Source organism: Trichosurus vulpecula, chromosome 6 (assembly GCF_011100635.1).
Source record: "Trichosurus vulpecula isolate mTriVul1 chromosome 6, mTriVul1.pri, whole genome shotgun sequence".
Lineage (NCBI taxonomy): Eukaryota > Metazoa > Chordata > Mammalia > Diprotodontia > Phalangeridae > Trichosurus > Trichosurus vulpecula.
Window position 1 is genome coordinate 138,571,220 of NC_050578.1, and position 15,288 is coordinate 138,586,507.

General features: G+C 40.3%; 1 protein-coding gene across 1 annotated transcript in view; it reads right to left on the reverse strand.

The window, feature by feature from the left end:
* KIAA1109 (KIAA1109 ortholog) overlaps nucleotides 1-15,288 on the reverse strand; it is a 211,491-nt gene that overhangs the window by 172,669 nt on the left and 23,534 nt on the right. The window contains exons 3-6 of the mRNA XM_036763063.1: nucleotides 12,365-12,484; nucleotides 9,912-10,028; nucleotides 7,717-7,795; nucleotides 4,909-4,973 (exon numbers count right to left, since the gene is read on the reverse strand). Of these exons, the coding sequence (XP_036618958.1) occupies nucleotides 4,909-4,973; nucleotides 7,717-7,795; nucleotides 9,912-10,028; nucleotides 12,365-12,476 (373 nt within the window). The 5' untranslated portion in view covers nucleotides 12,477-12,484. The remainder of the gene's footprint in view (nucleotides 1-4,908; nucleotides 4,974-7,716; nucleotides 7,796-9,911; nucleotides 10,029-12,364; nucleotides 12,485-15,288) is intronic.

Consider the following 15,288-nt stretch of genomic DNA (forward strand, 5'->3'; position numbering starts at 1 on the left):
GAATTTGCAAAATAACAAAATTAACCAAAGACAGCCTTCTCATTTCTTATTAATGCACATTAACTAAGAGGTTCATATATGGTCTACATTCCCAATCCTGCAGTTACATTATATCAGGATTAACTTATTTTCATAAAAAAAAATACACACATACACACACACACACACACACACACACAGAGATGATATCTTTTGTCACTGTCCATGCCTTCCTTTGTGACAAAGAACAATTAAGCACATCTCACACAGTAAGCCCCCACCTCATTGCCATGGGGAAAGAGATGTTTTATCATCTCTTTCTAGAACTTTTACTAGCTTTCCATTATTCAGCATTCAACTTCCTTTTGACGATCTTTTCATTTATCCTGCTGTGTACACTGAGCATTGTTCTCCTGATTCTGCATCAATTCACACAAATCTTCCAAGTCTCTCCAACATCCTCTTATTACTACACAGTAACATTCGATTATATTCATATACCAGTTCTGCAGCCATTCTCCAATCAATGGAGTTCTTTGCTACCACAAAAGTATGGACAGTTCAATCACCTTCCTTGCACTATTTGAAAATGATATCCAAAAAGGTTAAACTATATCACAGATCTATTAAGAGCGCATCAGGGCATGCTTGTCTTTCCAACACTCTCCAGCACGGACTCTTGCTATGTTTTTCAACTTGCTAACTTGCATAGAAAAGGTGAAACCTCACACTTGATTCTGTAAACTCCAGAACCATCTCATGTTTTAAAGAAAGGTACTATTACATTTAATCAAGTTAATGGTAACAATAACCAAGTAATGTTAATAAGGAAGAGTGTCAAGTTCTTGCTTCAAGCCTTGCCTTGGATACCCACGGTGTACATAAGTCTCTTCGCCTTTCAGTGTCCCAGGTAACTCTGTAGGACTCTTAAATTACAGATCAATTTCTGACCTGAAGTAGTAACAGAAAGTCTTGGTAGAAATGAAATTATAGGTTGGGTCCAAAGTGTGTGTGTGTGTGTGTGTGTGTGTGAAGTGTGTGAAGTGTGTGTGTGTGTGTGTGTGTGTGTGTGTGTGTGTACAGAAAATTATTCAGTTTGGATACACCAATACCTTTCTTGTGAGAAAATGTTTTTTATCCAAAAGCACACATCAATGTGGACAATTGTATAAGATATGTTTAGAACAACACTGCAAAGATAAACCACTCTGCAAGACTCAAGAACTGTGAGTTATGCAATGACCAACACAATTGGGAAAGATGCTGACGACACAGGCCACTTGCCTCCTGACAGAGAGGTAAAGGATTTAGGACACAGAAAGGAGATAAATTTGAGGGATGACCTATGTGGGAATTTTGCTTAACTAAGCATATTTAGAGCAAGGGTCGTGCCATTCTCTTTTTTTCAATGGAAGGTACAATAGTTTTGTAAGTTGAAGAGCTATACATGTTTTAAAAAAGGAAAATCATATATACATAAAAAGACATGGTTGGCTTTTTCTTAGTTGTTAGCGCTCTCTGAAATGTGTTCACCTTGTTTTACATTAATAGGTTTATTTTACTTGTGCCATATCTCTATAACTTCTATCCAACCATCAGAATTCACTGACATCCAATGAAAACTAAAGATATGTTCATTTGGAAAATATTATGCCCTGCCCTGTTTGTCACCATAGCAGACTTAAATAAAAACCGAAGGGGTATTTATTATGATATACCCGCTTTAAGAGTCTATCAGTTTCTGACGAAATCATTCAAAATCTTCTCAAGTTGTTGTGGAAAACAACAGGACATTTTGTTATTCGGTCATTTTTCAGTACGACTCTTCATGAATCCTTTTGAGGGTTTTCTTGGCAAAGATACCAGAGTGGTTTGCAATTTCCTTCTCCAGTTTATTTTACAGATGAGGAAACTGAGGCAAACAGGATAAATGACTTGCTAGTCACACAGCTAGTAAGTGTCTAAGGCCAGATTCAAACTCAGGAAGAGGAGTCTTCCTGACTCCAGGCCCTGCAATCTATGCACTGTAGCACCTAGCTGTCCCTTTTACAGGAAATGCCAAGTAGTAAAATAAAAACAGAAACTTTATTTTGTTCAGTCAATATACTGCAATTTACAACTAATAAAAATCAAGTAGGGAAAGAAAACTTACAAGTAATTGACTCAATACCTATTTTAAAGTTAATGGCATCTGCAGTTTTATTTCTATTATCTCATTTGATCTTCATAATAATCCTAGGAGGTAAGTGCTATTATCACCCCCATTTTATAGATGATAGCAACTCAGTGCTTTACCCGAGATCACAGAGCTAGTAAGTGTCAGAGTTTGGATTTGAACTCGGGTTTCTTGGCTCCAGGTCCAGGGCTCCATCCACTGTGTCTGACTCAACATATTTTATAAGATGTGGGTGTTGGGAAGGAAGGGCAGAGAAGGAGAGAAGGAGGAGCATAATGCCTAGGTGCGCTCCAGAGGGTGCTACTCCAGGTAAGGAGATGGGAGGACCGTGGCAGGGCTGATGGCGAGATGTCTGGGATGCATGGTGATTTGCAAGAGGCGGCACCAGCCACTCCAGGCATCAGCAAAGACCATGCAGGAGGCGGTACTGCTCCAAAGCAGAGAACAAAGTTGGGCTCCGAAGGAAGCGAGGGATCTAAGAGGCAGAGGTCTAGAGGGAGGGCACTCCAAGCGTAGGGGCAGCCATTCAAAAGCTGACTAGACATGGAATATTGTGTGGGAGGATCAGCAACAGCACAGGCAGGGGAGTGACTTGTATTAAGCTGAGGGAGGTGAAGGCAGCCAGATCGCATGGGGTTTGGCACCCCTGCCCAGCAGAGGACCTTCTATTTGGTCTGAGAGGCAACAGGAGTCCATGCAGCTTCAAAAGCAGGAGATGACAGGGTCAGACCTGCCCCTCAGAAACCTCTGTGGCAGTCGGATGAAGAGGAAAGAGGCTGGAAGCAGGAAGCCAGAGCAGGAGGCTAGTGCAAGCACGAGGCTGTGAGGGTCTGAAAGGGGCCCTCACCACTGAATGAGCATTCTGAGTCACCTCCAATGACTCCTTATTACGCCCCCAACAGCAGCTCACTGCCCGTACCAACGTGGCGGCTTCCCTTTATTACTGCTAGCATGTGTGCTGGTACCCTGACATCTGACGTCACCTCTGACTTTCTTCCCTGTTACTGTCTAAGAATTCCCGGGACTCTCCTTCAGTTCTTTGGTCTATGTCATAGCTGTCTTTTCTCCACAGTATCTGTATATACATTACAGTTATCCCTTCCACATCATGACTTTCCCCATCATGGTTTCAATATATCATGGGTTGGCTAAGAAATTAAATGGAAATTTAGAGGGAGTTTTGCAAAAGCCGCAGACAACACATGAAGGCCAGCAGACAACACAGAGCCTATGACTAAATACTTAACGCAAATTTTACAATAATCCCACAAAACAAAGAGAAAAAAATCCAGACTTCTTCTCTGGTATGGAGGGCCAAAACATTTTACACAAATTTTCTGGATCTCGGGGGCACCATGCCCCTAGCCCCCACAGTGTGGAAGGCATAACTATAAGGATTTTTCTCTCTAGTATCACCCTCATCCAAATTTTAGTTAAAAGTATTCTTAAACAAGTTGAACGGTTTTTCAATCTTGAAAATATTTTCAAACAAAACATGTAACATTTTTAAAAGAAAATGTTTTTGTGACAGCTTGGTGTGCCAACATTTTTCTTTTTTTTGTGAGAAGCAGCTACTGTTCATTTCTCTGAATGCTAGGAAGAGGTGGGGGGAGGGGTGTCATGCTCATGGTTAATCAAATCTTAGAGAATCACAGTTGCTTGTAGCTGTGTTTTCCTCCTGCCTGGGAATCTGGAAGTATAAGGGCAGCAACTTGCATTGTCATCTATGGAGAGATCCCAATCTACTATTTCAGGAACTCTGTTTCCATAAAGCAAACAACTGAAGTCATTAAATCCTCAGATCCAGGCTCAGACACTTCCTAGTTGTGTGACCCTGGTCAAGCCACTTGGCCCATCTGCCTCAGTTTCCTTAAATACAGAAATGAATATAATAATAGCATCTACCACACAGGGTTGTTGTGAGGATCAAATGAGATAATATTTGTAAAGCAATTAGCTTCAGCACAGTGCCTGGCACACAGTAGGGACTATATAAATGCTTATTCCCCTTAACTAAAATAAACTTAGTTTGAAAAAACATGCAATATAAATGTGATCTTAAAAATACATATTAATTATTCTTTTATTTATTTATTATTTTATTTACTTAATTTATTTATTAATTATTCTTTGCAATTTTACAATAATTGTATTCAAATGGGTCACTGGGAGTTCCCCTCATGGAGGTGTATCCCAAACCATGTAAGCCTGCCCGTGCTGTTGGTCCTGGCCTATGTCCCCTCAGAAGTCCCCTGGAAGGGGTCTGCTCCAGGCACTGGTGGCTCTCCATTTTCTCTGGCCCTCCCAGGCTAATGGCCAAGCACTCGGACTGTCTGGCGAGCCTCCTTTACTTCTCCTGGCCCTTCTCAATTTTCTCAACCCTCAACCGGTCAGTAAACATAGGAAAAAATATATATATATATGTATACATATATACATACACACACACGTATATATTCTCATAAAAAAAAGAAAATTATTCTATGTGGTTTTTATAAGGGAAAGAAAAAGCAATGTACATTAAATTTCTCCTTAAATAAATGAGAAAAAGTATCTGCTTCACTAGAGAGTTCTTAAAAACAGAAAAAAATGTACATTAATTTACTCAAACTGCCCTGCACCTGTTTTTTGAATTAATACCTCCATCTATAACCTGATGTGGAACACTTCAATCCTTAAATTTTAAAAATCTGATAATTCAAAGTATGTCATGGAATAGGACTGAATAGTCAAAAATCCATGATAAAACTCACCATGCTGCTTCTGTTTGGGGTTATACATTTTCCACCACCGAAAAATGATAAATCCATCTTGAATTCTGAATAAGATAAATTACAAATATATAAATAGATGTTTATATACACATAAACATTTGGGAAGCTTTCCACCCAAATATAATCCACAATTAACTGTGCCAACAGGCAACACTGACCTAAGATACATCTAAACAATATAAGGCTCTTCTATACAACCTACCACTGGGAGGTTCCTCCTCCTCCTTGTCACTATGCCCGCCCACCTGCAGGCTCTGCCATCCCTTGTTCAATTAGCTGAACTCTTCCTCCAATCACGCCCAGCCTCGCTGCCCCATGTGGCAGGCCTGTCCTAGAGCTTGGGAACAGGGGTTTTATAGGAGAAGGAGGCTGTAAGGCAGGGAGAAGGATGGGACATTCCTGTCTTACTAATGCACTGTTGCTCCCGTAGCCTTAGCATCTAGAGCAGGCAATTAGGGGTGAAGTGGAAGGGAGTGGGGGGACATTCTGAGCTTCCTCTACAAGGGAAAAGAGAGGTGAGAAGAGAAAGGAGAGATGACAAACTCATTCCCTACAGCCTCCCAGACCCTTTCTCACCTTGCTACCTCCCCTGTCCTTAATTCATATACTAGAAGGCCAAGCCCCAGCTTCTAATCCTCCAAAGCCTCATCTCCACCCTCATCAACCACCTCATCTCTGCTAGAGGCCCTTCCACGTGCAAGTGGCCCCACGTCCAATGCCTGGAAGGGAAGGAGGAATCTCTGATCCTTAAAGCTGGCATAAGGGGGTGATGAGAGACATAATATGTTCCTAGGATACCAAGTGGCAAGACTGAAATAATTTTTCCAAAGAAACACTGGTATAAATGGTGGTTATATTTTAGAGTCTAATTAATACTGTAATTAAAACACATTATAGGTTCAATAGGCTGTGTTGCACCACTGATTGAGAACCTAATCAGAATGAAAATATAGTTGAAGAAAATGCCTTACAACTCCCAAACGAGCTTCTGGTTGGACCCCACCCTGGCGTCATGAGTGCCATGTGACCCTCACAAAGTTGTATCACCTCCCTGGGCACCAGGAAATGTTCCAAGATTTTCCTTATTCCTTTAGGGCTGGGTTGTTGTGAACAGCAATGAAGGGTGTCCCCGAGCCCACAGAAGTAAAGACCCTTCCTTCATCTCTGGGCTTCTGTCTGGTGTTCCATATCTCTGGTCCTGGGGCCCTTGGCACTCCTCCCCTGGACTCCTACAAGAGCTCCCAAAATACCCCTCCATACTGCAGTCAGCCCTGCACAGAGCGGCCAAAGGGATTTTGGGCTTCCCTGAAAACTGCTGACTGCCCCAGAGGAGGCAGCAAGGACTTAGAGGAAGCGTGCCTGACACCCCCCATCAGCTCCCCAAGCGAATGGAGGGCGGGGGGAAGAGAGGAAGCTGCATTTAATACTAGGATGGGCAGGCAGGGATGCAGTGCCTGATAAAATAAAAACTCTTTGGTTTGGCCTTTAAAAATCTTTACCATCTGGCTGTGGCCTACCTGCCAGTGTTACTACTTCCCTTCAGCTCACTCTGCTCCAGCCAAGCTGGTCTTCCCACAAATGACATTTTATTTTCAGTCTCTGGGCCTTTGCCCTGGCTGTACCCCATGCCTGGAATGCACATTCTTCTCACCTCTAGCCCAGAATTTCTAATTTACTTCAAAGCTCAGCTCAAGTGCTATCAGACAAAAGCTTTCCTAATTCCATGAGCCCTCAGAGCCCTCCTCCAAAAATGATCACGCATCATTCCTTGAACGTAAGCTCTTGGCAGGAGAGACGGCTTCATTCAACGTATTTCTAATCTCTAGCGTCTGGTACAAAGAAGGTGCTGAATAAACACTCGCTGCCTGATTCTTCTCCATCTCCCCATAATATCTGCAGGTCTCGCTATCTCCCTTTGGTCTTTGTTTTTTAAGTAGCCTGTCTCTGCAAGCTGAGACAGACTAATGACCCTCAAAAGGACACAGGCTAATGAAGCACAGTGGTAGAGAGGCCCTGGGAGTAACCATGAGGCCCCAGAAGCTCCCTCACTCCTCTGGGCCCATTGAGCCACAGGGATGGAGGAAGGTGACAGCCTTTAAAGCATGGCCTGGAGTGCAGGGTCACCTAGGAAGTGCCAGGTTTCTGTGATTACGAGAAAATGGAAGGAGGATGATAAGAAGTCTAAAACAAAGAAGAGTTCTGATTGGTTTGTTTTTTGGAAACAGAATGGGGATTCCGCAGAAGGTCAATGTGATCACTCAATGTCCATGTTTTGATACTTGGTGGCGAAGAGAAGACCTGATCCTCTGTAACCCTCAGAGCTGTTTCTTCAGGAGGTGAAGGGGAATGGTTTAGGAATGATATGGAGTGTTATTGTCTGGGTATGGCTGGGGCTAACTAACCTCTGAGGTCCCTCCAAACACTTTCTCCAAGTGGGATACTGTGAGTCTAAGCTTAAAAAGAAGGAAGATTCCCCAAATATGTATTAATTGTTAATTTCTGAGATGTATCAATAACATTTTACTTTTTATATTAAAATTGCCTCTGCTGACAAAGCATTAATAACCCTCCAAGCTGGAGTTCCACTTACTAAAAAGTGAAAGATCAGGATACTTAAGTCTCAGAGATTTAGTCAAGAATATGATGATGCAAATCAGTTTGTCTGATGAGATATCATTATTAATACAACAATAAAACAAGGTACAAATGTATCAGCTAGGAACTTAAGTCATCATTCATTTGCACAAGCTAAAAACTGTTTTTTTGCCTCATAAGAAAGGTCCTCACCTAACAGACATATCCTCCGTAATGTAATAAATTTCTCGGACCATCACTTTTCCAGAAAGGACAGAGAAAGAAAACGAACCTGTAGGAAGAAAAAGGGCAAAAAGAATCATCTTTTGGATGTAACTTCATTATGAGTGCCCCCCCAAAAGGCATTTAAAATTTTCAAAATAAATTCTTCAATTTCTATATTAGTTCATCTTCTTTCCTATTTTACTAAAGTTTTGAAGGAGTAAAAATTTCACTAATTCAGAGTAAATGGAAATGCAAGTCCGAAATTACTGTAAAAACAAATTTCATATTTTCAAAAAGATTCAAATCTATTACTTTCTCAAGCATGTGGAGAAATTAAAATTTAAACTGCGTAAGAATATCCTTTCATAAAAATCCTTTGAAACCAAACTTGCTTAAGTGGAAGGTAAGAAGAAGGCACACCAAAGGGGGAGTCACTAGCCCCAGCAGGCTCCATACCTGCTCTCCAATTAACTTGATGTTCGACTCGGGGGGGATGAACTCCAGGAACCTCAGTTTCTACATCTGTAATGTAGGCGCAGGGTCGGACTAGGCAATTCCTAAAGTCCCTTTGTGTTCTCAAGTTGTACCACGTAAGTAACACTGCCCTTCCCAATTATGGTATAATGCTATACACTAAATGTCTATTTCCAAAATGATGATAAGGACGTGTCCCTCACTTCCAATCCTGTCATCTGCTGCTCAGTCATCATCATCTTTATTTTCCATACAAATGATGCATAGGAAACTACAGTTGAGACTAGAATCATTTCAAATTCAGAATTAGCAAAACCTTATTGAGGCTTATTGAGTCAACAGTTTAGGACTTAAGATATGATTCTCATTTTTTTTCCCTTAAGACAGAGACCTTCACCACATTTCATGCCTCACCAATCCATAATTTCTTTGCTGTGAGTATTCAGACCACCAAAGATCTCGACCCCTTTACAGTTTAGATGGTGGTCTGGGAGAGGGGCTTTCATCCAATGGCAACCAACCTGCTGAGCAGTCTTTCCTAAGTGGGCTAATTCTTGAAGGACAAATAAACAGACCATGGAGAGGCCTATACAAGCCTTTCCAGCTTGACAGAAGCTGCTGAGAAGCTGAGCTCCATTGGCATGGACTTTGAGCGGGGGCATCACGACACCAAAATGAGGCACCTAATTAGGACTTTTGAGTTACACCAAAAAGAAAATGTGAGCCAAGGTTTTAACTAGAAAAAAAGGAGATATGTTAAGAACCACTCCTTCTCCCCAATTAAAATAATTTTTACTACACCATGAACATAGTAAAGATTTAATTTTTCTCATTGTCATTAAAATGGGAAATCTTTATAATAAACTGTATGAATTAAAAGTATTTTCAAAAAATAAAAAATTGACTCGATCATGACCATTTTAATTTCTAGATATAGAAGAGCAATTTTTTAAAAAGGTTTTTCCAAGGGATGAAAGATGTAAATTTTTGAGAAAATAGCCTTGACAGGTTACCTTTTTGCTGATTCTCTACAAGTGCTCTTTATTCTCTAACCAAACTGTGACTCAGTCCTGGCTTCTCTTTTTTAACACAATTTGGAAGTTTTTTAGTTGTATTAGCCACAGAGGGAGCACCTTTTCCTTTGTTAATCAGCACCCAGAGAGCAGGCTTTCAATCCTTACATCCTGAAGATCTACTTGGACCCCATTTCCACAAGCATCCAGAGATTCATTCAGTCTGATCTTTCCTACTAGACGGTATTTATTCACCGCCTTGGCCTGCCTCCATCTAGTGGTTCCACCACCTGCTTTTCTATCATCCTCTCAAGTACAACAAACCATAATAATGAGAGGAGGGGTGAACAGTAAGAGCTTCTATTCCAGTCATTGAACAATACGTGGTTCTACTCCAGTGACTGATCTAGAAGCTGCGGGATGGACAACCACCACTAAAAAATATGCTGTGTAGGAATAACTCCAGTAGAGCAGTCTGCTGTTATGAAATATAAGTAAAATTTCAAAACAAACTGAAAGAAGTTGGGTTTTATAAAATATACTATAGAAGGAATAGATCAAGGAATCATAGAATTAAAATGAAAAGGGTCATCAAGGTCCAGCCCTTCATTCTACAGATGAGAAAAGGGGTGCCAGGAGAGACTGACTGACCTGCCCAGAGTCACAGAGGTAGACGACAATTCAAGAAGAACTTACCAATATGGATGTAGCCATTCTTGTACCATCTGTTAAGAACTAACGTTAAAATAAGTCCAACATTCCGGGAATTGTAATAAGTGAGATATATAATCCATCCACAGGACAAAATTGTAGCTGTTAAGAAAAAATGCACAAGATTTCCACGCATTTTTGCTTAAATTACCCTCAATTGTACACGGCAATAAAGGAATTAATAAAAAGAAGATATTTAAAACATCTAAAAGAATGGCAATTCAATTTATTTTTGCTGTAGTTATCTTTTGCATGTAACTTAATAAATGGGACTTTTGAACCACACAGAGATTCTGGCTTGTCTATTTTTCTTTCCCTCTCCTTCAAAGATTAGTCAGGAAAAACAAGAGGCTGAGAGCAGATCCTTCTGAGCAGCCCTGGGCACCGTCTTCTCTCCGAGTCTCACTTTCCTCCTTCTTGCCCAGCTGCTTCTGCCCACCTCCATGCAGCCACCACCTAGACCCCAGCGTCAATTCCAAACAGTTTCTCCCAACTAGGCTGTCACCATTAAACAAGAAAAAGAAACTTCTCATGATATTTAATCAACAGGCACAGCCAGAAATGAGAGCAACTTCAGCCTAATTAAAAACTTACCTCTATTAAATATAGGTTGCCTTGTACTAGAAGTTTTGTCACTAATTAGCCAATAACCTACTTTTAACAAAATGTCATTGAATAAGGTAGTGAAAGTGAGGTTCTAATGTGACTACTTCTTCAATGAAAATACAGTTCATAAATATGCACATCTATGACGTCTTGAAAACCAAAATCACAGAATTTTACAACTGGAGAGGGACTTCAGCAGCTGTGTAGGCCGGGGTCAGCAAATGATGACATGTGGGCCAAACTTTCCTGCCTCTTGTTTTTGTATGGCTCACAAGCTAAGAATAGTTTTTACATTTTAATATAAAATGTAATGTAAAATTTCACATTATGATAATGATTATCTTATTATCATTATTATTTATATTATTAGATTATGAGCTCCTTGAGAGCAGGGACCATTTTTTTTTTTTTGCCTTTCTTTGTATCTCCAGCAGTTAGCACAGTGCCTGACAGATAGGTAGGTGCTTCTTAAGTATTCACTGACTGAGTGATGAGGATTTTTCTCCCCTTTTCCAACTAGCCATGCTGCTTTCACACTTCTTTTGATTTCTCCATCAGGCCTTCCTTCCCCAGGAAAATCTCACTATCCTGCAAGATTGAATCTGTCTGATCCTCATACATCCTCAGTCCCCTCTGTACCTCTGCCTGAAGGGCTTCTATTTAAAGAGGGGGCATGGATTTTGGACATCTTTGGAACTCTCCTTCATGCCCCTTCATTACCCCCACCCCCACCTTTTAAGCTTCCTTTTTCGCACTGTCTCTACTCCGTTAGACTGTAAGCTCCCTGAGGGAAGGGGATGTCTTTGTTTTTATTTGTATTAATATCCACAGTGCCCAATACATAGTAGGTGCTTCATGATGATTGAGTGATTGACTGACTGAAGCATGAGGGAGAGGAAGTGGCCAGGAAATCACGCTTTGGCTTAGACAGTCAGCAAATGATTCACAGGGATTATGATGAGAGCCCACGGGTGGCAGTCTGTCATGTCCCTCACAGTAGCAATGGTGATGTTGATTTGATTATCGGTCTACTAAGTGCTATTGCATGAATAACACTTATGGCTTGTATGACACTGTATTGCCTGAGATTATATTCTTTCAAAACCAATAGAGGATATTAGGACAGATATACTGGTAACTATGATAACCTCAAGTGTCATACTAACTACATGCATCTATATGTTGTACATAAACATAACGTAATTGCCTTAACCTCCCCATTAACATTAAATGGGGACATGCAATGGGATGTATATTATATATCACCACAGGTAGGCACATAACCTCATCTACATATACCCAGTATCAATTTTTGTCCTAGCCAGGTCCTGAGTCAGGAAAAATATTATTTAAATGTCAGCAATTATATTCACTAATCTGGAAAATCTTATTTCAATCAAAATCTGATTTAAATTTTTCCCAAACTAAAGCAATCACAAAATCAGGTATTTGTCATATTCTTTACTTCTTGCTCTAAGTAAACAATCATGAAGAACCACTAAAAGGTCTTCCATAAACTGTACTTGTGGATTTAAGTGTAGATTATAAACAAAAACTTGTGTTACTTTCTGATACTATCAATGTACTTTCACGGCTGAGTGTGAGGAATAACATAGGACCTGGTAGAGTCTCATCCACTCCCTCTCTCAGAACAATCCTTAAGCACTCCTGGAGTCAGTCAGTCTTCTCAGAAGAGGCACAATCAAAAGAAGAATTAAAATATATTTCTTCAAGCAATGATTTAGCTAAGAAAAAATGACATCTTAGTATGTGTTTCCTGCATGTAACAATGCACCTATAAAACATGATAAAATGGAATAAGTTTCACTTACCAACGAGAAGCCATACTACATTGGAGTTATGTTCTGTTAGAAAATCTTCCAACTGAGTGATACTTGGGACAAAGCTATCATTCTTCCTTTGATCCATTGTGACAATCAGCATCTATAAGGCTAAAGGATTTCAAAGTTTTACAATTCACTAACATACAATGACTAAAGCTGTTAGTGAAGTCATGGTAAAACAGGCTTGACTGTATTTGACCATATTTTGTTTTTCATGACAAATATTAAGTGAATATTAAAAAGAAAGATTCTAAAGAAAAGAAAGTGGACTGTCTATATAGACAGTAATGTTACTGCTAAACCCAAAAACACAGCCTTAGGCAAATGATGTGTCAACTTCCACAAAACATTTTCTGCTCAGTCATTAAGACTACTCTTACAAAGCCACAAAGCAGGATAACAAGTTAGATGACAACGTGACCAACAGCATTAAGAAACTGTCATAGAATGCTTAATATAGCTAAGTGTTTTTAATCCTACTAAAAGCAATTCAACAAACATTAAGTTACTAAGGCTACTATGAGTAAAGTACTACGCTAGGTGAACCAAAATTGCTAATAAAATCACCAAGTTTTGTTAATTAGTGATAAAACTAAATTAGGTCCAGAAGAACAGCCACCAAATAGAAAAGATTATTTGGGGTGAAACTTGAAGGGTGCTTTGAGATCTTTGGGCAAAAGGGTATTCTGAGGTAATTTGAGGCAAACAGTAGTCACATGACTACCTTCATTATTAAGACTAGATCTCATATGAGCACTTTCTCAAATTCTGAGTATCTGCATACTACAGGTGTTAGTTGCTTTTTAAAAGATGCTAAAATTCTCCTCTAAATACATCTGGTCGTATTTCCCTCCTCATCCTTCAGTAGCTCCTTTACAGTTATTTTTATTACCTTTATTGAGGTTAGATTTAGCTCTCTGGTCTTTTCACTGACAAAGCTTGAAAGTCCTCTATTTTATTGAAAATCCATATTTTGCCTTGGAGCATGATACTCAGTTTTACTGGGTAGGTGATTCTTGGTTTTAATCCTAGCTCCACTGACCTCTGGAATATCGTATTTCAAGCCCTTCGATCCTTTAATGTAGAAGCTGTCAGATCTTGTGTTACTCTGATTGTGTTTCCACAATACTCAAATTCTTTCTTTCTGGCTGCTTGTAGTATTTTCTCCTTGATCTGGGAGCTCTGGAATTTGGCAACAATATTCCTAGGAGTTTTCTTTTTGGGGTCTTTTTCAGGAGGCGATCTGTGGATTCTTTCAATTTCTATTTTACCCTCTGGCTCTAGAATATCAGGGCAGTTCTCCTTGATAATTTCTTGAAAGATGATATCTAGGCTCTTTTTTTGATTATGGCTTTCAGGTAGTCCAATAATTTTTAAATTCTCTCTCCTGGATCTATTTTCCAGGTCAGTGGTTCTTCCAATGAGATATTTCACATTGTCTTCCACTTTTTCATTCCTTTGGTTCTGTTTTTAATATCTTGATTTCTCATAAAGTCACTAGGTTCCACTTGCTCCGATCTAATTTTTAAGGTAGTATTTTCTTCAGTGGTCTTTTGGACCTCCTTTTCCATTTGGCTAATTCTGCCTTTCAAGACATTCTTCTCCTCGTTGGCTTTTTGCAGCTCTTTTGCCATTTGAGTTACTTTATTTTTTAAGGTGTTGTTTTCTTCAGTATTTTTTTTCAGTATTTTTTTGGTTCTCCTTTAGCAAGTCATTGACTTGTTTTTCATGGTTTTCTCACATCCTTCTCATTTCTCTTCCCAATTTTTCCTCTACTTCTCTAACTTGCTTTTCCAAATCTTTTTTGAGCTCTTCCATGGCCTAAGATCAGTTCATGTTTTTCTTGGAGGCTTTTGATGTAGGCTCTTGCACTTTGTTGACTTCTTCTGGTTGTACATTTTGGTCTTCTCTGTCACCAAAGAAAGATTCCAAAGTCTGAGACCGAATCTGAGTCTGTTTTTGCTGCCTGGTCATGTTCCCAGCCAACTTACTTGACCCTTGAGTTTTTCATCAGGGTATGACTGCTTGTAGAATAAATAGTACTTTGTTCCAAGCTTGGGGGGATGCGCCATTGTCTTCAGAGCTATTTCTATACAGCCAGCTCTGCCACACCAGCACTCCTCTTTCCCCAAGAACCCCCAACCCAGACTGGACTCAGATCTTAAGCAGGCTCTGCACTCCTGCTCTGATCCGCCACTTAATTCCTCCCACCAGGTGGGCCTGGGGCTGGAAGCAACTACAGTTGTAGTTCTGTAGCTACACCACCTCCGCTGCCCCCAGGGCGGTGGCCGAACCATGAACTCCTTCTTTCATTCTGTCCCCGGCAGCTTTTCCCACTAACCTTCTCTACTATCTTTGGTGTTTGTGGGTTGAGAAGTCTGGTAACTGCCACAGCTCACTGATTCAGGGCGCTAGGGCCTGCTCCGCCTGGCTCCTGGTCTGGTTGGTCCACACGGCCCATCCGTTCCCCTCCTGCTCCCAGCTCCGTGCACAACAGACCTTACCCAGTGATCACCCAGGCTGTCCTTGGCTGGAGCCCTGCTTCCCTCTGCTATTTTGTGGGTTCTGCAGTTCTAGAATTTGTTCAGAGCCATTTTTTATAGGTTTTTGGAGGGACCTGGCAGGGAGCTCACGCAAGTCCCTGCTTTCCAGCCGCCATCCTGGCTCCGCCCCCGGCTTTCTAATTTTTAAAAGCCATTTTTGGTTTGTTAATCCTCTCTATTCGGTTAATTATACTTTAGGTGTGTAATTTTTCCTCTGATAATTTTTTTACACAGTTCTAGAAATGGCTAGTGATAGCAGTAAGATAAGGAAAATAAATTAAAGGTAAAAGGCAAAAGAGGAGTCAAAATTACTCCTATTTGTTGATGACAAAATGATTTAATTAGAAAGTTCTTAGGAATTACAAAATA